Consider the following 19,996-nt stretch of genomic DNA (forward strand, 5'->3'; position numbering starts at 1 on the left):
AAAATTAACACAAAAAGCCCTAAAAAATAGGAGTAAATCTAGTCCTATCAAACATCCTCACACTTACCTTTTGCTTGTCCGCAAGCAAATAAAGAACAATGCCAATTGCCAGTCACAATACCAAGTCAGAGAATAAGAAATTAAAGCACTCTCACCCCCCTGAATAATGAATCGATCAAAACTAACCTTTGAGCTAAACAACAGTGAAAGAATAATATCAAATAACAATGCCTAGTGCCAAATCATGAACCAATAACACCGAGACTACACGGATACACTTATTAAAACATGATTTTCAAAATCACATTGATCATAAAGGCAATCCAATCAATTCAAAAACAACACATGAAACTCAAGCAAATGAGCAAAATCACAAGCCTGTATAATGAAATCACCAAGTAACTTCTCACAAAGTAGTCTCTTGCACACAAGTGTAAAAGGTATAAAAATTAAGCTCTCACATCAATACATGTAATCTTGCCATAAGCTTGCCTATAGTCCACAATTCTACTACTCAGTTAAGTCAAACAAAAAGAATCAAAATGGACTTTTAACGGGTTGTACTGGGGTCTAGGTTAGGTGTGGAAGAAGGTAAACAACATGCTGAAAATGACTTGACAAATCAACAAACATAAATTGGAAACCATTTAAGTAAACTTCAGCTCTTTTTCTATATCAATATCTTTTTTCTTTATTTTTCATGCCTTGAGTTCTTATTTTAAGAGTTAAATCTTTTAAGCTCAGCTTTTCTATTTTTTTTCTTTTTCTTTGCTTCCTTTTTCAAGCTTTCTATTATTTTTCTCGCTCTTTTTCTTGAACTGGAAAAGGCAACGCTAATCAAATCAAACAAGAGATAATCAATCTAATATCATGAGCTGAGGATGTTATACATCCTCACACTAGTTTCCTGCATATCCATCAATTTGTCAAGTCAAAATAAAGTAGAAAAGAGGGAGATATGAAAAGGTAAGGTGTGTGAACTGTGTGTAAAGCAACAAAAAATATGGCTAAGGCTCAACTTGGTTAAACTAAGGAAAAATGGGTAGGCTATTTAAAGTGGTCTAACGAATGGGTTATCCTAATTGCCATTTATCACTTTTTAATTATTCAACCTAAAATGCAATTTTACTGTGAACGTAAGGCAAGTTCTAGAAAATCAACATGTACCGACTCACACCAGAATAAAATGAGACATAAAAAGTATGCTCGATAAGGCTAAAAAATCTCACAAAACTGGGTAGACACAAGGTGATTTAAAATACAAACATGTTTAATTGCTCACAATTTAAGAATTTGCACAAGTGCTCCTGTCAAGATTTTCATGCCAAATTTCACAATATTCAAAATAAAGAACATGTTTTTCAAAGTGTAAAATTTCACCTCAGTCCTATTAATTCATGCTGGCTAACTAGGCAAAAGTTATTTAGCTGTCATTCTCACAATGTTGTTCACACACAAAGACAATAATTAACCAACTCATTAAATAGGGGGAATATGAACACTAAAATTTCACACTTTTGACATTGGCAAGAAATAAGACATAGACATAAAAATGAGGACAACCTAAATTAAGTAAAATGCGAACATATTAAGCACAAAACAAATAAAAACATCTGCAAAGAAGTTCGCTACATCACATCCTACAAACCAAAACACACAAAAGCGATAAAGACATAACATAAATATAATCCTAAGGAAGTTTTCTTTCCTCCACCCTCACACTAGTTCATGCATTGTCCCCAATGCAATGAAGTATCAAAACAAAATAAAAGAAAACTGAAAAACAAATAAAATTGAAAATAAAACATAAATGAGGGTGAAAAGGGAAAAGAACTCTAGTGATCGGCCGGTGGTGGCGGAGATGGATAATCTCCCGTGCATGTGCCTCTCAGATAGCCCCTCATCATCTGCTCGTGATACTGCTGAGAACTCCACATTTGCTGCTGCATAGCCCACATCTGATCCAGCTGTCGCTGCATGGCATGTGAGTCTGTCCTCTGCTCTACCATATCTCTCTGCAGTGTCTGCATCTGCTGACCTAACTGAGTCCACCCATACCCTGTGTCTGGCTGTCCCTCTAAGTGATGGACCTTCTAGTGTACCTCCTGAGGTGCAGAATGTTCAGCTGCCTCCTCAACTACTTGCTCTCCCTGTGCTGGCTCGCCCGCACCATACTTCTTCACCCATCCAGGCCTCCTAAAGTAAGGAAGTACAGCTTCGTCAGTGTCCACTAAGTGACACTTCTTCAGATAGTGAAGCACAATGTGCTTCGCCTTGGTTTTTGCTAGCCCCTCTAGTTCTTCCGCTGTATATACCTCAAGAATGTCGGCAATACCAGCAACAATCAACCCCATCCCTAACGGGCTAGATGACTTCTTCGGATTCTGCATATCTAACAACATATCCAAAATCCTGTATGACATATTAATTTTTGATTCTCTGCTATTGTGATTCACCAGTGAATAAACAACAACCAAGTCTTTCATGCCCACCTTATTCGCCTCAGTTAACCCGCAGTTATTATATTTATACCACTTATAGGCTAAAATGATAGAAACATCTTGAATGAAGTTCACCTTAGCATCTGTGACGAATTTCGGTTCCCTAGAGAGTTGTTGCCACAATGCGTTCTTGTCAAAACTAGGAGGTATGATTCGAATTCCTCCAAAAGGCATACCGAAAGTGGTCCTCAACCACGCCATATTCATTGTATACTCTTGCCCTCGCATCCTGAACGTGTAGTCTGGCTCAACACCCTCTCCTCCAGCTAAAGTGGTGAAGAATTCTCTTGTCAAGTCATGGTACACTGTGTGATCACTATCCCATATCATCCAAAACCCCCACCTCCTCATATGTCCTGCAACTTCATCTTTGATAAACAAAGCATCCAGAGTAGCAATATCTAAAAACCGACATCCTACAATACTATGATTTTTCAATGCATCAAAGCGCTTTCCTTCCTCAACAGAGTAAATAGGGAAAGGAGCGCCAAACCTGGCTGCTAAGTCTTTCTTTTTCTTGGCGCGCGCTGGCTGAGTTACGGTTGAGGCGATGGCAGCAGCACCCTTTGAACGATTCCTTCGTAGTTGAGTAGGAGAAGGCGGCAGAGAATCAGGAACCCACTCAACTTCCGCATCCTCTGAATATAGGACATCATCATCGGGACCAAAAATAGGATTCTTACTTCTAAAGCTCATCTTGGCAGCAACAATGAAAAATAGGAGAGAATAGGAGATGGGTAGTATGTTTAGGGTTTGTGGAGTATGTATGCAGGTTGAATTGGGTGAAATTAAGGTGAAATTTAGATGGGATTTGAGAGGGGAATGATTAGGGTTATTTTTGCACTAGGGAGAGGGGATTTGGGTATGATTTTGATTTTTGAAATAATGATCGGATCAGGCGCGAGTTTCATTTATGTGAGTATCAAAACCCGACCTCGCGACGCGAGACCTGATCCTCGCGACGCGAGAGAGACTGTCTCGCGACGTGAGACACCTTTTCTCACGTCGCGAGGTACTATGCAGCTGCAGGAGAAGTTTTTCTTTTTACTCATAGACCTACACACATGAAACCAAACACCCCGGGATCAATCTGAACTAACACTAATTACACACGACAAAATAAACTAAACAATCAAAACAAACACGATTAAAATTATGAAATTAAACCTAACTAATTGCACAAAATAAAACCAAAATGCAGTGAAACATAGATTATTTGGATTTTTCATCCAAATACCGCTTGTTTTAGGTCACTAGCGTTGACCATAAGTACCTGACTCAATTTGGAGCATCGAGAGTATAGCACTCTCTTCCTTCTTTTGTCAAAGGACCTAAATACGGCTTGCACCGATGTCCATTGACTTTGAAAGTCTCCCCACTTGCATTTTCGAGCTCGATTGCGCCATATTCAACTACATGTCGCACTTTGAAAAGACCGCTCCATCTTGACTTCAGCTTGCCCAGGAATAAACGCAAGCGAGAGTTATATAGTAGCACATGACTGCCTTCTGTAAACTGCTTATGCACGATATGAGCATCGTGCCATTTCTTGATCTTTTCCTTGTACAACTTGGCATTCTCATATGCCGACAAGCGAAACTATCAAGTTCATTCAGTTGCAAAAGGCGCTTCTGCTTCGAGAGTCGAGGGTCAAAATTTAACTCTTTGATGGCCCAGTATGCGCGATGCTCTAACTCCAAAGGTAAGTGACAAGCTTTCCCATAAACCAGTCTGTAAGGTGGCATACCAGTTTGCGTTTTAAATGCTGTTCAATATGCCCACAATGCATCATCCAATTTCTGAGACCAGTCTTTGCGTGAGCTGTTCACTGTCTTTTCAAGAATGCGCTTCAACTCCATATTAGACACTTCAACCTATTCACTAGTCTGAGGGTGATATGGAGTTGCCACTCTGTGATAAACATGGTATTTCCTCATCAGGGCAGAAAACTGCCGATTGCAAATATGTGACCCTCCATCACTGATGATCGCCCGTGGCACCCCAAATCTATTGATCAACTTCTTCAGGAACATTGGGACCACTTTTCCATCATTAGTGGGCAAAGCAGCTGCTTCCACCCATTTCGACACATAGTCGACACACACCAAGATATACAAGTTCCCACATGACACAGGGAATGGTCCCATGAAGTCAATACCCCATACATCAAAATCTCGACCTCTTGAATAGAAGAAAGAGGCATCTCATCGCGCCTTGATATATTTCCAGTTCGGTGGCATCTGTCACAGTGCTGCACAAAATATCTCACATCCCTATGAAGTGTAGGCTAGTAAAAACCACTCTCTAGAACTCGTGCTGCTGTCCTACCCGAAGCATAGTGATCCCCATAGGCTGAAGAATGGCACTGAGTCATAATGGCCAACATTTCTTCCTCTGCAACACATCTCCGGATCATCTCATCTGCACAAACTCGGAATAGAAAAGGCTCATCCCACAGATAGCGCTTAACATCAGAGAGGAACTTCTTGCGCTGGTGACTGTTCATGTCCGGGGGCATAATGTCAGCTGATAGATAGTTGGCGAAGTCTGCATACCATGGATTCATTGTATCCTTAATCAGCATAAATGCCTCATCAGGAAACCTTTCATTGATGACTTCACCTTCTATCACTGGCTCAGGAACCTCTAACCGTGACAAGTGGTCTGCTACCACATTCTCTTTCCCTTTCTTGTCTCTGATCTCCAAGTCAAACTCTTGCAGGAGAAAGACCCACCGAATCAACCTAGGCTTTGCATCTTGCTTGGCAAAAAGGTATCGCAGCGCAGCATGATAAGTATAAATGATAACCTTTGAGCCAAGTAGATACTGCCTAAATTTATCCAGTGAAAACACTACAGCTAGCATTTCCTTCTCCGTTGTAGTGTAGTTCAGCTGAGCTCCTGTTAGAGTGCGACTCGCATAATAGATGACATGAAGCTTCTTGTCCTTTCTCTGCCCCAGAATGCTTCCTAAGGCCTGATCGCTCGCATCGCACATGATTTCAAAGGGCAGATCCCAATCCGGACTAGATATGACTGGGGAAGTGACTAATGCTTCCTTTAACCTGAGAAAAGAAGCTAAACAGGCATCAGTAAACAAAAAAGGCGCGTCCTTGACAAGTAAGGTAGACAAAGGACGCGCTATGGAAGAAAAGTCCTTGATGAACCTGCGATAAAAACATGCGTGCTTGAGAAAGGCACGGACTCCCTTCACTGTGATTGGAGGTGGAAGCTTCTCAATCACCTCTGTCTTTGCCCTGTCAACCTCGATACCCTCTCTGGATATCTTGTGCCCCAAAACAATGCCCTCTTCCACCATGAAATGGCATTTTTCCCAGTTCAACACAAAATTCGTCTCTTCGCATCTCTGCAGGACTCGGTATAAATTTCGAAGACAACACTCGAAGGAGTCCCCGAAGACTGAAAAGTCGTCCATGAACACTTCCATGATGTCTTCAATCATATCATTGAAGATTGAAGTCATGCACCTCTGAAACGTAGCATGCGCATTGCAGAGACCGAATGGCATGCGGCGGTAGGCAAAAGTGCCATATGGACAAGTAAAGGTGGTCTTCTCTTGGTCCTCTGGATAAATAATGATCTGATTGTACCCAGAGTACCCATCCAGAAAACAGTAAAACACATGTCCTGCCACTCTCTCTAGCATCTGATCAATAAAAGGAAGCGGGAAGTGATCCTTCCTAGTTTCGCCGTTCAGCTTCCTGTAGTCAATGCACACTCGCCACCCAGTAATTGTACGAGTAGAGATATGCTCCCCTTTCTCATTCTCTACAACTGTCATCCCGCCTTTCTTAGGCACACACTGAATTGGGCTCACCCATGAACTATCTGAAATGGAATAGATGATGCCCGCATCAAGTAGCTTCAGAATTTCCTTGTGAACCACTTCCTTCATGTTTGGGTTCAGCCGTCTCTATCTCTGTGCAGATGCCTTAGACTCATCCTCTAAATGAATCTGATGCATCACTACTGAAGGGCTAATCCCTCTGATGTCCGAAATCTGCCACCCAATAGCCAAGATACGTCCCTTGACTACATCAATGACCCTCTGCTCTTGCTTCTTGGTGAGCTTGTTGCTGATGATAATTGGCAAAGTGCCATCAGCTCCCAAGAAAGCATATCGCAAATGTGCAGGCAAGGTCTTGAGCTCCACTTTTGGTGGCTTCTCTCAAGAGGGAGGAGTAATGTGATTGCTCTTTAACAATGGTTCGAGGACTGGTTCCTCTATGTACTCCTCTTCTTCATCATTCTCCTCTTTACTCGGCATAGACTGCATGATGGCTTTGTTTTCTGCTAGTTGTTCTTCTACTAACTCATCCACCATGTCTACCCGCATACATTCACCTCCGGAATTTGAATGGCGTGTGATATTCCTCATGTCAAACTCGACGCTTTCATCCTCAATCCACAGAGTCAGCTTGCCATCATGAACATCGATAAGAGCTCTGCCAGTGTTCATGAATGGTCGCCCCAATATCATCGGGCACTCCTTGTCCGCTGCGTAGTCAAGGACAACAAAATCAACCGGGATTATGAATTTGTTGACCTTCACTAGGACATCTTCAACAATCCCATGTGGCTTCTTCAGAGAGTGATCCGCTAGCTGCAGCATCATCGGCGTAGCCTGTACCTGTTGATCACCAAACATACTACGAAAAAGGGATAAGGTCATCAAATTAATACTAGCACCTAAATCGTAAAGGCAATTGACAGATTGCATGTTACCGATAGTACAAGGGATAGTGAAACTCCTTGGATCCTTAAGCTTGGTTGGTAGACTGCTCAATATGATTGAGCTACAGTTTTCTGTCATTGGTACTGGTCCCTCTGCATCCCAACTCCGCTTGTTGGTGATGATCTCCTTGAGAAACTTCACATAGTGCGACATCTCTCTCAATGTGTCTGCCAGACTGATGTTTATCTGTAGCTTCTTGAAAGTTTCAAGAAATTTGTGAAACTTCCAAGTGTCTTGCGGCTTCTTCACTCTGTGTGGGAATGGCACCTTTGGCACAAAAGGAGGTGGTGGAGGTGGTTTAGCAACTACCTTTTCAGGCTCGCCACCCTCACACTGTTCCTTTTCCGCCTCAACTGTGGCACGTCTTGCATATGGATCATCCAGTGCTTTCCCACTTCTTAACTCAATGGCCTTGAGATGCTCTTTGGGGTTTTCCTCTGTAGTAGATGGTAGACCCCCTTGATTCCTGCTCTACAGTGCTTTAGCCATCTGCTGATTCTGCACCTCAAGATTATGGATGGTGGCAGCATGCTTTTTAAATGTCTGCTGCGTCTCAGCATCCTTCTTCATCATCATCTCCATTATCTTGTCAAACTTGCTATGGAGAGATTCGCCCTGCTCTCTCTGCTGAAAGCCATGTGGATGTTGTGGCCTAACATTCTGATGTTGGAAATTCCCCTGGTTTTGGAAGTTCTCATGATTCTGGAAGTTGCCCTGAATATGTTGTGGCCTTTGTCCTCCTTGAAAGCTCGGACCTGCCTGGTTGTTGGCATTACCCCCATTATCCTTCTGTGAGAAGTTCGGGTGATTCCTCCATCCTTGGTTGTAAGTAGCGGCATATGGATCATTACCCTGTCTCTGTCCTCCCACAAAATTGACCTGCTCATTAAAAGCTTGTCCCATCACATAGCAGTCACTTGACACATGAGTAGGATCTCCACATACTTCACAGATACTTTGAATTGCAGCAACATGTCCCATATTCATCCCTGCAGTTTGCCTCATAAGAATATCCACCTGAGCCTGCAATGCAGCATTCTTTGCTTTCAGACTCTCCACAGCCGGATCAGCGGTGACTGCCATTACTCCTTTCTGCGCAGGTACTCTTGCCCTTTCATTCGGCCAAGTACACCCATTCATGGCCATCTCATCTAGTAAAGCGAATGCTTCATCAATTGTCTTCTTCATTAGTGACCCGCCTGCAGCTACATCTATAGCGCTTCTGCCCAACTCAGTGGACCCATTGTAAAAGTTCTGGATCAGATTTTCCCCGGTGATGTGATGATGGGGAACTTTCCTCTGCATCTCCTTATATCGCTCCCAAGCTTTATGTATTGATTCTCCATCGTGTTGTTGATAGAGCATAGTATCCCTTTTCAACTTTGCATTCTTTGCCATGGAGAAGTACTTGCTTATGAAAGCTTTTGCCAAGTCTGCCCAATTGTTCACACCTGCTCTAGGTAAAGCATGGATCCATTGTTTCGCCTTATCCCTTAGAGAAAATGGGAATAGGCGCAACCAGACCTCATCTTCAGTCATGTTACTGATCTTGAAAGTACTACACACCTCTAGGAAATTTGCTAGATGTGCATTCGGATCTTCAGTAGGCAGACCATAGAACAGACAACGAGCCTCTAAGAGCTGGATGAAACTTGTCTTGATTTCATAGTGAGGCGTATGCACAGGATGAGCAAAGTAGCCGTGAGTAGTGTTGCCCACATTTGGCTGAAAGAATTCCATTAAAGTCAGTGCTCTCTGCCCATCATTATTCTAGCCGTGTGCATTCTGCGGATTCTGCTGATTTTGATTCTGCGGGATCACTCTGTTATCACCCACATTATTGAATCCAGGAGGAACATCATTGGCGTTCTCCATATTGAGATTCCTTTGAGTTGAGTGTGTTGATTTTCTAACACTTCGCTCAAAGGTAGTGAGGTCTTGTTGAAACGGTTCTGGCGGTAGTCCCTTGCGTCGTGTATTATGCATACACTAAGAAAAGAGTACCTGAAACAACACAGTCAACAAACCACACGCGTAAAACAAGAAAAATAAAGACTAAATGTAATAACCTGGAATTTCGAGATTTTGAAAAGAAGCGATGAGTCTCATTTTGAATTGTCAAAATGAGAAAAGTAAGAAATTAAACAGAGTAGTTAGATAAAGAGAAACGAGTAGGTCGATATTGAAATTTTAATAAGAAAATTTCAATAATAATATTCCATAAGAAAGATGGAATTGGATTAAAGAGATAAAGTTGAGAAAGTGGCTAAAAGTCAACTTTAGCTTAAAATTTGAAAATGAGCTTTTAATTCCCAGAAAATAGAAATTAAATAGAATATAGACGAGAATTAATATTTATAAAAATAATATCGATAAAATGGTTATCGATAATTATTAAAGTGGAATTTGGACACAAAAGAGAGAAAAAGTGCAAGTCACCTCAAAATTGGAATTTGAGTGTTTTTGGCTAAAATTGCTAAAATAAGATATCGGAAACTGATATTATAAGATATGGGACTAATATTATTTCTTTGAAAATAAATAATATGGAATTAATCGGATCTAAAAGATTTAGCGTTCGACGAACTAAATTGGACAAAAGAAAAGTTACAAATTGTGAAGTGAGGAGGTGGCAAGTCTAAGGACTAAAGAGAGACTTAGGCCACTAATATAAAAACAAGAAAAATGAATTAAAATTCAGCAAAACCTCATTTCTCTAGCTGAAATAAGAAAGAACCCGTATGTTCTTCTTCTCTTTACCTTCCAAACTTCAAATCATCATAACTCTTTCCTTTCTTGACGGAATTGGACGATTCTTGCGGCCACGAAACGAGGAGGAGGAGCTCTACTGATCTATACCTGTTAATCAAGGTAAAATTCACGACTTGGAATTAGGGTTTGCTGCTGTTGTTTCGTGATTAATTGTTTAAGTTAGTGATGATGGTTTCAAATGTTAGAAATGAGGTTAGTGATATGAAATTGTCAAGTATAAGATTCAATTGATGATTGTAAGCTTGCAATGGAGTTGTTAGAGATGAATATTAGTGAGTTTGTATGTCGAACATTGTTTGAAGATATTGCAGAATATGTGCTGCAGAACAGCCATATTGCAAGGACAATATCTCGAGCTATACAGCTCTGAATTAAGTTCCGTTTGTTGGTACGGAAACGTAAGAGTGTCCTCTAAATATGTCTAGGTTTAGGTTTCTGCAAATTCAGCCTCTAAGTGGCCCAAACATATCATAACATTATGATGCGCGTAACAGTTCTGATTTTCTGGATATCCCAAGTTAATAAGTTAAGGGCTAGTTTCGACCACCTTCGGGTGCTAGTATTAGTCCAAGACCTAAACAAAACTTGTAGAGGACATTCTGAACTTTAAGAATGTCAGTTTCATTTAGAGGTCGGACTATTTTACGATTAGCAAACATAGTCGACTACGGGGTCGATAATGCGACAAGTTATGCAACTTGTTTATCTCGATTCTAAGTATCTATTGAGTTAAAATCTCACTCGAGATCTATATGATTTGTCCTAGGTTCGACAAGGAAAACTAATAGAGGACATGGAGCACAGGGAGCTTACGCTATTAATAACGAGGATTTTGGATAAACAAGCGGTGAGTATATTTTACTTACTCGCATTATCATATTAAACTTATGTTATATATGCATCGCATGAATTGTTTGGAATGAGTTGTTTGGATTGATTTTTATTGTTTGGATTGTTTTTGTTGGCTTGAATTGATTGGATTGGTTTGTGTCGTTTGTATACGACTTAATTGTATTAGAATGGTTTGGCTTGTATTGTATTATTTATGTTGCTTTGTAAATGTGTGGTGTGAATGTGTTGTGTTGATTTGAGATGTAAATGCGCTTGTCAATCATGGTTGAAATGTTCAAGTGAGTAATGTTTGGTTCTGATGATGATTTCATGCTTATATTTGAATATTTAATGATAATTGATAATAGTCGTTGGTTGCCTAAAATGGCGATTCGGGCCAACGACGTGAGATTGAGTTATTGGTTGCCTAAATGGCGATTCGGGCCAATAACAATATGTTGGTTGCCTATAGGGCGATTTGGGCCAACATTGTGATAATTCAGTTATTGGTTGCCTAAATGGCGATTCGGGCCAATAACAATATGTTGGTTGCTTAAAAGGCGATTTGGGCCAACATATGAATTATGCGCATAATTGAATATCCTTCTGTAAGCTTGATGTTGATTGGAAATGTGCGAATATGTTTGGTTTGAAGTGAACATTTGACTACTACGTTTGTTATGGTGTTTACTTATGTTGAATGGATCATCGCTTGAGCTATATTTTAGTTACTTGGAATGCTTATGAATGTGTATATTTAGTATGGTGTGGAAATTTTGTGAATGCTATGTGGTGTGAGCTCGGTTGAATTATCTCGGGCATTTTGTATTTGTGTATGGTTGATTGATTTCTAGACTTTGTGTCTGGTGATTAGCCCAGAATTTGTGATGGATAGAAAAGGCAATATCTTCGCTAAGACTAGGTAAAACCTAGAGCGATATAAGTCTAAGATTAAGACTTGTTTTTCCTATTTGCCATTTGAATTGTTTGAAAGTATATGTATATGAAAAATTTGTATTTAGACACAATGGTTTTATAAAGGCGATGCTATTTTGATAATAGGGTGAGTAACGTATATCTCACTTAGCTCAAAGATGACCCCCCCCCTACAGTGTTTGCTTTCAGGTACCTAGACTCTGGACTTGGCTAGAAGTCCATTCATTGATCGGAAGTAAATCTTGTCTTTTGCAGTCCAGACTTCCGTAGTTGCTGCAGTAGTGTCTTGTCTGACCAGAGCTGTGGTCTAGTACAACATTTAGATACAACATCGGTTCTCATTTGCTGTCTTTGTAGTTATATATGTTTTGTACACGGAAGGTGAATACCCGTGATGATATGATTTTGACCAATAGTATGTATCGGGCTAGTACGTACATGATACGGAAACAATAAGCCCAAGTATTTTGTGTCAATAAGTTACTAGTGTATAAAGATGTGTATATGTATATGCTTCCGCCATAATGCCAATGCATGATTGATGTTTTCCGAAAACATTATAGTGAATTTTAGGCTTGCTACGGGTTTCGGAACTATCATTCTCATTCCCTAGCGCCGGTCTCGACTCGAGATTTCGGGTCGTGACACTAAAACAAGCCAAGCAATCTCAACTTAGTTGTTAAAGGTATGCTTTCCCTGGCAACGGCGCCAAAAACTTGTTGGTCAAAATACGCAAGCGTACGTAGCCAAATTGTAATACAGACTGCGAAGTCCGGATATCGTACCCACAGAGAATGCTCTGAAGACAACCAGTTAAGAGACTCGATTCGAATAGCCAAAAAGATAATTTTTGTTGGTTTTGTAAATTAAAAGACAGATATTAACTATTGTAGATTTAGGTGAACTAAAACTGTAATTAAATTGATTGTTTAACAATAATGGAAAAAGCAGGGATTATTAATCTTCGTTATGCTGTTTACTTGATTCGGGTTATGGATTGTATTGTTCTGATGAGGTTCGAACTAATCTAAAGCACCTAAAATTCTCTCTCGAGCAATTACAGGCAAAAGCATTAAACTAACTAATACTAGGTTAATTATTCACTCTCGCACAATGATCAACCTTGTATAAATCAATTAAATGACTGTTAAGAAAATTCAAAGAACACGAAATCGTTAATTCACTCTCGCACAATCAACTCCTGCGTTCTTAATTATATTGTTCTATTCCGATTTTACTCTCTCGACCTAAAACTAAAACATAAGGCATAGACTAAGTGATCAGTTTAGGATAAGCATTAAGCACAATAATTAAAACCCATCAAGAACAAAAACCCATAAATCCAATTCAATTAAACAAACATAATTTTAATTAATAATCCCCAATGAAGGGTTTAGCTAGACATAATAATAAAAAGACTTAAAGAAACAATTAAAGAAATCATTCTGTAATTAAAATCAATATTGAATATAGAATTAAGATCAATCATACCTTGTTCGAATGTAATTGGAGAAACAATAATGAAATTAATCCAAGAACGAAGCGATGAAAACTATAATCTATGAAACTAGGGTTTTTATCTAGAAAGCGGTAAATTCGTCGAAACCTTTACAAGATGTAGTCCTTAACTATTTATACCCATGTGTAATTAGGGTCAAATTATGATTTGTAGCTCTTTGAAATGTCAAATATGCCCCTTAGACTTCAGCAATGCATCGATTTCTCGCAGTGGCAAACTTGTAAAAACAACACGTTTCTGGCTTAATTCTGGGGTCTCGCGACGCGAGACCCACCCTTCACGTCGTGAGAACTTTGATTGAGGGGGTGGCGACGTGATGCTTGGCGTGAGCTGATCGTGAGAAACTTCGTCGTATTTTTTCCATGGGTCTCACGTCGTGAGACCTGAAATACTAAGGCTCGCGACGCGAGCTTCATCGTGACAACATTGTGAGAAACTTCGGCGAAATTGAAGACATCTCCACCAAATGTCTCACGTCGTGAGACTTAACTTTTGACCTTAAACTTCAGTAAATTTGCTCCAACAATACTCGGTTTGTCGCCCATGTCCAATGTTGTTCACATTTGCCCGAAAAGCATCCTATTTATTCAAAGTACCTACAACACTTAGACACTACAAATAAATACCAAAACGGGATCAATTGTATCACTACAATCATAAAAATTAACACAAAAAGCCCTTAAAAATAGGAGTAAATCTAGTCCTATCAGTTCACAAAAGTTACGAAACAAATCCAAATGTTTCGCCTTTTTATCAATTTAAGCCAAACGTTTACAAACATTACGAAAGAAATCCAAACGTTTCCCCTTTTCAGCGATTTAAGCCAAACGTTTACAAACGTTTCCAAAAAAATCCAAACGATTCATCTTTTTAGCAATTTAAGCTAAACGTTTATAAACGTTACAAAACAAATCCAAGCGTTTCATCTTTTTAGCAATTTAAGCCAAAAATTTACAAACGTTACGAAATAAACCCAAACGTTTCACCTTTTTAGCGATTTAAGCCAAACGTTTATAAAATGTCACGAAACAAATCCAGAAGTTTTGCCTTTTTAGCAATTTAAGCCAAACGTTTACAAACGTTACGAAACAAATCCAAACGTTTTCCCTTTTTAGCGATTTAAGCCAAACCTTTACGAACGTTACGAAACAAAACCAAACGTATAAAACGTTACGAAACAAATCCAAACGTTTCCCATTTTTAGCGATTTAAGCCAAACGTTACGAAACAAAACCAAACATTTCGCCTTTTTAGCAATTTAAGCTAAACGTTACAAAACAAATCCAAGCATTTCACCTTTTTAGCAATTTAAGCCAAACGTTTACAGACGTTCCAAAACAAATCCAAGCGTTTGACCTTTTTAGTAATTTAAGCCAAACATTTACAAACGTTACGAAATAAATCCAAGCATTTCTTCTTTTTAGCAGTCTAAGCCAAACTTTGACAAACATTACGAAACAAATCCAAACATTTCACCTTTTTAGCAATATAAGCTGAACGTTTACAAATGATACGAAACAAAACCAAACGTTTCACCTTTGTAGTAATTTAAGCCGAACGTTTACTAACGTTACGAAACAAATCCAAACATTTCTTCATTTTAGCGATTTAAGCCAAATGTTTAAAACGTTACAAAACAAATCCAAACGTTTCACCTTTTTAGCGATTTATGCCAAACATTACAAAACAAATCCAAACATTTCCCCTTTTTAGCTATTGAAGCCAAACTTTTATAAACGTTACGAAACAAATCCAAACGTTTCACATTTTTTGTAATTTAAGTCAAACGTTTACAAATGTTACGAAACAAAAACCAAGCGTTTCACCTTTTTAGCTATTTAAGCCAAACGTTTACAAACGTAACGAAACAAATCCAAGCGTTTCACCGTTTTAGTTATTGAAGCCAAACGTTACGAAACAAATCCAAGCGTTTCACCTTTTTAGCAATTTAAGCCAAACGTTTACAAACATTACCAAAAAAATCCAAACATTTCACGTTTTTAGCGATTTAAGACAAATATTTACAAACAGTACGAAACAAATCCAAACGTTTCACCTTTTTAGCGATCTAAGCCAAACGTTTACAAACGTTACGAAACAAATCAAAGCGTTTCACCATTTAACGATTTAAGCCAAATGTTTAAAACATTACGAAACAAATCCAAGCGTTTCACCTTTTTAGCAATTTAACCCAAACGTTTACAAACATTACGAAACAAATCCAAACATTTCACCTTTTTAGTGATTTAAGCCAAACATTTATAAACGGTACGAAACAAATCCAAACGTTTAACCTTTTTAGCGATTTAAGTCAAACGTTTACAAACGTTACGAAACAAATCAAAATGTTTCACCATTTTAGCGATTTAAGCCAAATGTTTAAAACGTTACGAAACAAATACAAACGTTTCAACTTTTTAGCGATTTATGCCAAACGTTTACAAACGTTACGAAACAAATCCAAATGTTTCACATTTTTAGCGATTTAAGCAAAACTATTACAAATTTACGAAACAAAACCAAACATTTCACGTTTTTAGCAATTTAAGCCGAACGTTTACAAACGTTACAAAACAAATAAAAGTGTTTCACCTTTTTAGCAATTTAAGCCAAACGTTTACAAACGTTATGAAACAAAACCAAATGTTTTCCCATTTTAGCGATTTAAGCCAAACGTTTATAAATGTTACGAAACAAAACCAAACGTTTTACCATTTTAGCGATTTAAGCCAAATGTTTACAAACGTTATGAAAAAAATCCAAATGTTTCACGCTTTTGAACGTTTGGTTTAAATGTTTAATTAAATGTGAAACGTTTGGTTTTGTTTCGTAACGTTTGTAAATGTTTAATTTATATTGCTAAAAAGGTGTAACGCTTGGATTTTTTTGGTAAAATTTGTAAACGTTTGGTTTTAATCGCTAAAATGGGGAAACGTTTGGATTTGTTTCGTAAATGTTTATTAATAGAGCGATTTAAGCCAAACGTTTAAAATGTTACGAAACAAATCCAAGCGTTACGAAAAAATCCAAGCGTTTCCCCCATTTTTGCGATTTAAGCAGAACGTTTACAAAGGCTATGAAACAAAACCAAATGTTTCACCTTTTTAGCGATTTAAGCCAAACGTTTAGAAACGTTGCGAAACAAATCCAAACATTATGAAAAAAAACCAAATGTTTCATCTTTTTAGCGATTTAAGCCAAACATTTACAAACGTTACAAAACAAAGCCTAACATTTACAAATGTTACGAAACATATCCAAGCGTTTAAACTTTTTAGCAACTTAAACAAAACGTTTATAAACGTTATGGAAAAAATCCAAACGTTTCACCTTTTTAGCGATTTAAGCCAAACATTTACAAAGGTTATGAAACAAAACCAAACGTTTCACATTTTTAGCAATTTAAGCCGAACGTTTACAAACATTACAAAATAAAACCAAACGTTTCACCTTTTTTAGCGAATTAAGCCAAATGTTTGTAAACGTTACAAAAAAATCAAAGCGTTTCCCTTTTTTAGCTATTTAAGATAAATGTTTACAAACGTTACGAAACAAATCGAACCGTTTAACCTTTTTAGCAATTTAAGCCAAACGATTACAAACGTTATGAAACAAATCCAAACTTTTCACCTTTTTAGCGATTTAAACCAAACATATACAAACGTAACAAAACAAATCCAAACGTTTCACCTTATTTGCGATTTAAGCCAAATGTTTACAAAATGTTATGAAACAAATCCAAACGTTTCACCTTTATAGCAATTTCAGCCAAAATTTTACAAACGTTACGAAACAAATCCAAACGTTTTACCTTTTTAGCAATTTAAGCCAAACGTTACGAAACAAAACCAAACATTTAAAATGTTACGAAACAAATCAAAACGTTTAAAACGTTACGAAACAAATCCAAACGTTTAAAACATTACGAAACAAATCCAAACGTTTAAAACGTTACGAAACAAATCCAAACGTTTCACATTTTTAGCGATTTAAGCCAAACCTTTACAACCGTTACGAAACAAAGCCAAGCGTTTCACCTTTTTAGCAATTTAAGACAAACGTTTACAAACGTTATAAAACAAATCCAAGCGTTTCACCTTTTTAGCAATTTAAAGCAAACATTTACAAACATTACGAAACAAATCCATGAATTTCACCTTTTTAGCAATTTAAGCCAAACGTTTACAAACGTTACGAAACAAATCCAAGAGTTTCACCTTCTTAGCAGTTTAAGCCTAACATTTACAAACGTTACGAAACAAATCCAAACGTGTTACCTATTTAGCGATTTAAGTCGAACGTTTACAAACGTTATGAAACAAAACCAAACGTTTCACTTTTTAGCGATTTTAGCCAAAGGTTAACAAACATTACGAAACAAATTCAAACCTTTCCTCATTTTAGCGATCTAAGCCAAACGTTTAAAACGTTACGAAACAAATACAAATGTTTCACCTTTTTAGCGATTTAAACCAAACGTTTACAAACGTTAGGAACAAATCCAAACGTTTCACCTTTTTAGCGAGTAAAGCCAAACGTTTACAAACGTTACGAAAGAAATCCAAACGTTTCACATTTTTAACAATTTAAGCCAAACGTTTACAAACATTACTAAACAAAACCAGACGTTTTACCTTTTTAGCAATTTAAGCAAAACGTTTACAAACGTTGCGAAACAAATCCATGAGTTTCCACCTTTTTAGCAATTTAAGCCCAAACGTTTACAAACGTTACGAAACAAATCGAAACGTTTAACCTTTTTAGCGATTTAAGCCAAACGTTTACAAACAGTACGAAACAAATCCAAACTTTTCACCTTTTTAGCGATTTAAGCCAAACGTTTATAAACGCTACGAAACAAATCCAAATGTTTCACCTTTTTAGCAATTTAAGCCAAACGTTTACAACGTTACGAAACAAATCCAAGCGTTTCTCCTTTTTAGCAATTTAAGCCAAACGTATAAAATGTTACGAAACAAATCAAAGCGTTTCACCTTTTTAGCAATTTAAGCCAAACGTTTACAAAGGTTATCAAACAAATCCAAACGTTTCACCTTTTTAGCGATTTAAACCAAACATTTACAAACAATTCGAAACAAATCCATACGTTTCACCTTTTTTGTGATTTAAGCCAAACGTGTACAAACGTCGCGAAACAAATCCATACGTTTATAAATGTTACGAAATAAATCCAAACGTTTCACATTTTTAGCAATTTCAACCTATCGTTTACAAACATTACAAAACAAAACCAAGCATTTCACCTTTTTAGCAATTTAAGCCAAACGTTTACAAACGTTACGAAACAAATACAAGCGTTTCCCCTTTTTAGCAATTTAAGCCAAACTTGATAAACGTTACGAAACAAATCCAAATCGTTACGAAACAAATCCAAACATTTAGCCTTTTTAGCGATATAAGCCAAACGTTTACAAAGGTTACCAAAAATATCCAAAGTTTTCACCTTTTCACTAATTTAAGCCATACGTTTACAAACGTTACGAAACAAATCCAAGCGTTTCACATTTTTAGCAATTTAAGCCAAATGTTTACAAACGTTACGAAATAAATCAAAACGTTTCATCTGTTTAGCGATTGAAGCCAAATGTTTCCAAACGTTACGAAACAAATCCAAATGTTTCACCTTTTTAGCGATTTAAGCCAAACTTTTACAAACGTTACGAAACTAATCCAAACATTTCCTCTTTTTAGCGATTTAAGCCAAATGTTTACAAACGTTATAAAACAAATCCAAACTTTTGACCTTTTTAGCGATATAAGCCAAACGTTTAGAAAAGTTACGAAACAAAACCAAACGTTTAAAATGTTACGAAACAAATCCAAACGTTTCATATTTTTAGAGATTTAAGCCAAACCCTTATAAACGTTACGAAACAAAACCTAGCGTTTCACCTTTTTAGTAATATAAGCCAAATGTTTACAAACGTTACGAAACAAATCCAAACGTTTCACCTTTTTAGCGATTAAAGAGAAACGCTTACAAACTGTACGAAACAAATCCTAGCGTTTCACCTTTTTAGCGATGTAAGCCAAATGTTTATAAACGCTGCGAAACAAATCCAAACGTTTCACGTTTTTAGCAATTTAATCGAAACGTTCTGAAACAAAATCAAGCATTTCACCTTTTTAGTAATTGAAGCCAAACATTTACAAACGTTACGAAACAAATCCAAGCGTTTTACCCTTTTAGCAATTTAAGCCAAACGTTTACAAACGTTACGAAACAAATCAAAACGTTTCATCTTTTTAGCGATTTAAGCCTAACGTTTACAAACTTTACGAAACAAAATCAAATATTTCACCTTTTCAGCAATTTAAGCCAAACGTTAACAGAAGTTACGAAACAAATCCTAACGTTTCCCCATTTTAGCGATTTAAGCCAAACGTTTAAAATGTTACGAAACAAATCTAAACATTTCAACTTTTTAGCGATTTATGCCAAACGTTTACAAGCGTTACCAAACAAATCCAAACGTTTCACCTTTTGAGCGATTTAAGCCAAACGTTTACAAACTTTACGAAACAAATCCAAACGTTTCCCCTTTTTAGCGATTTAAGCCAAACGTTTACAAAAGTTATGAAATAAATCCATATGTTTCACCTTTTTAGCAGTTTAAGCCAAATGTTTACAAACGTTACGAAACCAATCCAAGTGTTTCA

The 19,996-nt window shown here is 37.5% G+C and overlaps 2 protein-coding genes across 2 annotated transcripts; both read right to left on the reverse strand.

The window, feature by feature from the left end:
* Positions 1 to 3,779: 3,779 nt before the first annotated feature.
* On the reverse strand, positions 3,780 to 4,648 carry LOC126678248 (uncharacterized). The gene is made up of 3 exons (XM_050373150.1): positions 4,384 to 4,648; positions 4,007 to 4,266; positions 3,780 to 3,956 (listed from the first exon to the last, which is right to left on the reverse strand). The coding sequence occupies exons 1-3, from the start codon at positions 4,646 to 4,648 to the stop codon at positions 3,780 to 3,782; spliced, it is 702 nt and encodes a 233-aa protein (XP_050229107.1).
* Positions 4,649 to 6,435: 1,787 nt separating this feature from the next.
* Positions 6,436 to 9,243, reverse strand: LOC126678249 (uncharacterized). The gene is made up of 4 exons (XM_050373151.1): positions 9,079 to 9,243; positions 7,762 to 8,982; positions 6,739 to 7,728; positions 6,436 to 6,684 (listed from the first exon to the last, which is right to left on the reverse strand). The coding sequence occupies exons 1-4, from the start codon at positions 9,241 to 9,243 to the stop codon at positions 6,436 to 6,438; spliced, it is 2,625 nt and encodes an 874-aa protein (XP_050229108.1).
* Between the last annotated feature and the right edge of the window lie 10,753 nt (positions 9,244 to 19,996).

The sequence above is a fragment of the Mercurialis annua genome, linkage group LG4 (genome assembly GCF_937616625.2).
Source record: "Mercurialis annua linkage group LG4, ddMerAnnu1.2, whole genome shotgun sequence".
In the NCBI taxonomy this organism is placed as follows: Eukaryota; Viridiplantae; Streptophyta; class Magnoliopsida; order Malpighiales; family Euphorbiaceae; genus Mercurialis; species Mercurialis annua.

Bases quoted from the DNA above. Each gene is read 5' to 3' on its own strand.
- LOC126678249 (XM_050373151.1), bottom strand. From the start codon at position 9,243: ATGCATAATACACGACGCAAGGGACTACCGCCAGAACCGTTTCAACAA. The intron at 8,983-9,078 runs GTGATCCCGCAG...GAATTCTTTCAG, and splicing joins ATAATGTGGGTGATAACAGA to CCAAATGTGGGCAACACTAC. The intron at 7,729-7,761 runs GTGCAGAATCAG...AAAGCACTGTAG, and splicing joins CCACCATCCATAATCTTGAG to AGCAGGAATCAAGGGGGTCT.
- LOC126678248 (XM_050373150.1), bottom strand. From the start codon at position 4,648: ATGGGACCATTCCCTGTGTCATGTGGGAACTTGTATATCTTGGTGTGT. The intron at 4,267-4,383 runs GTGAATAGGTTG...CATATTGAACAG, and splicing joins TCCATATCACCCTCAGACTA to CATTTAAAACGCAAACTGGT. The intron at 3,957-4,006 runs GCAGTCATGTGC...TTCCTGGGCAAG, and splicing joins GCATAAGCAGTTTACAGAAG to CTGAAGTCAAGATGGAGCGG.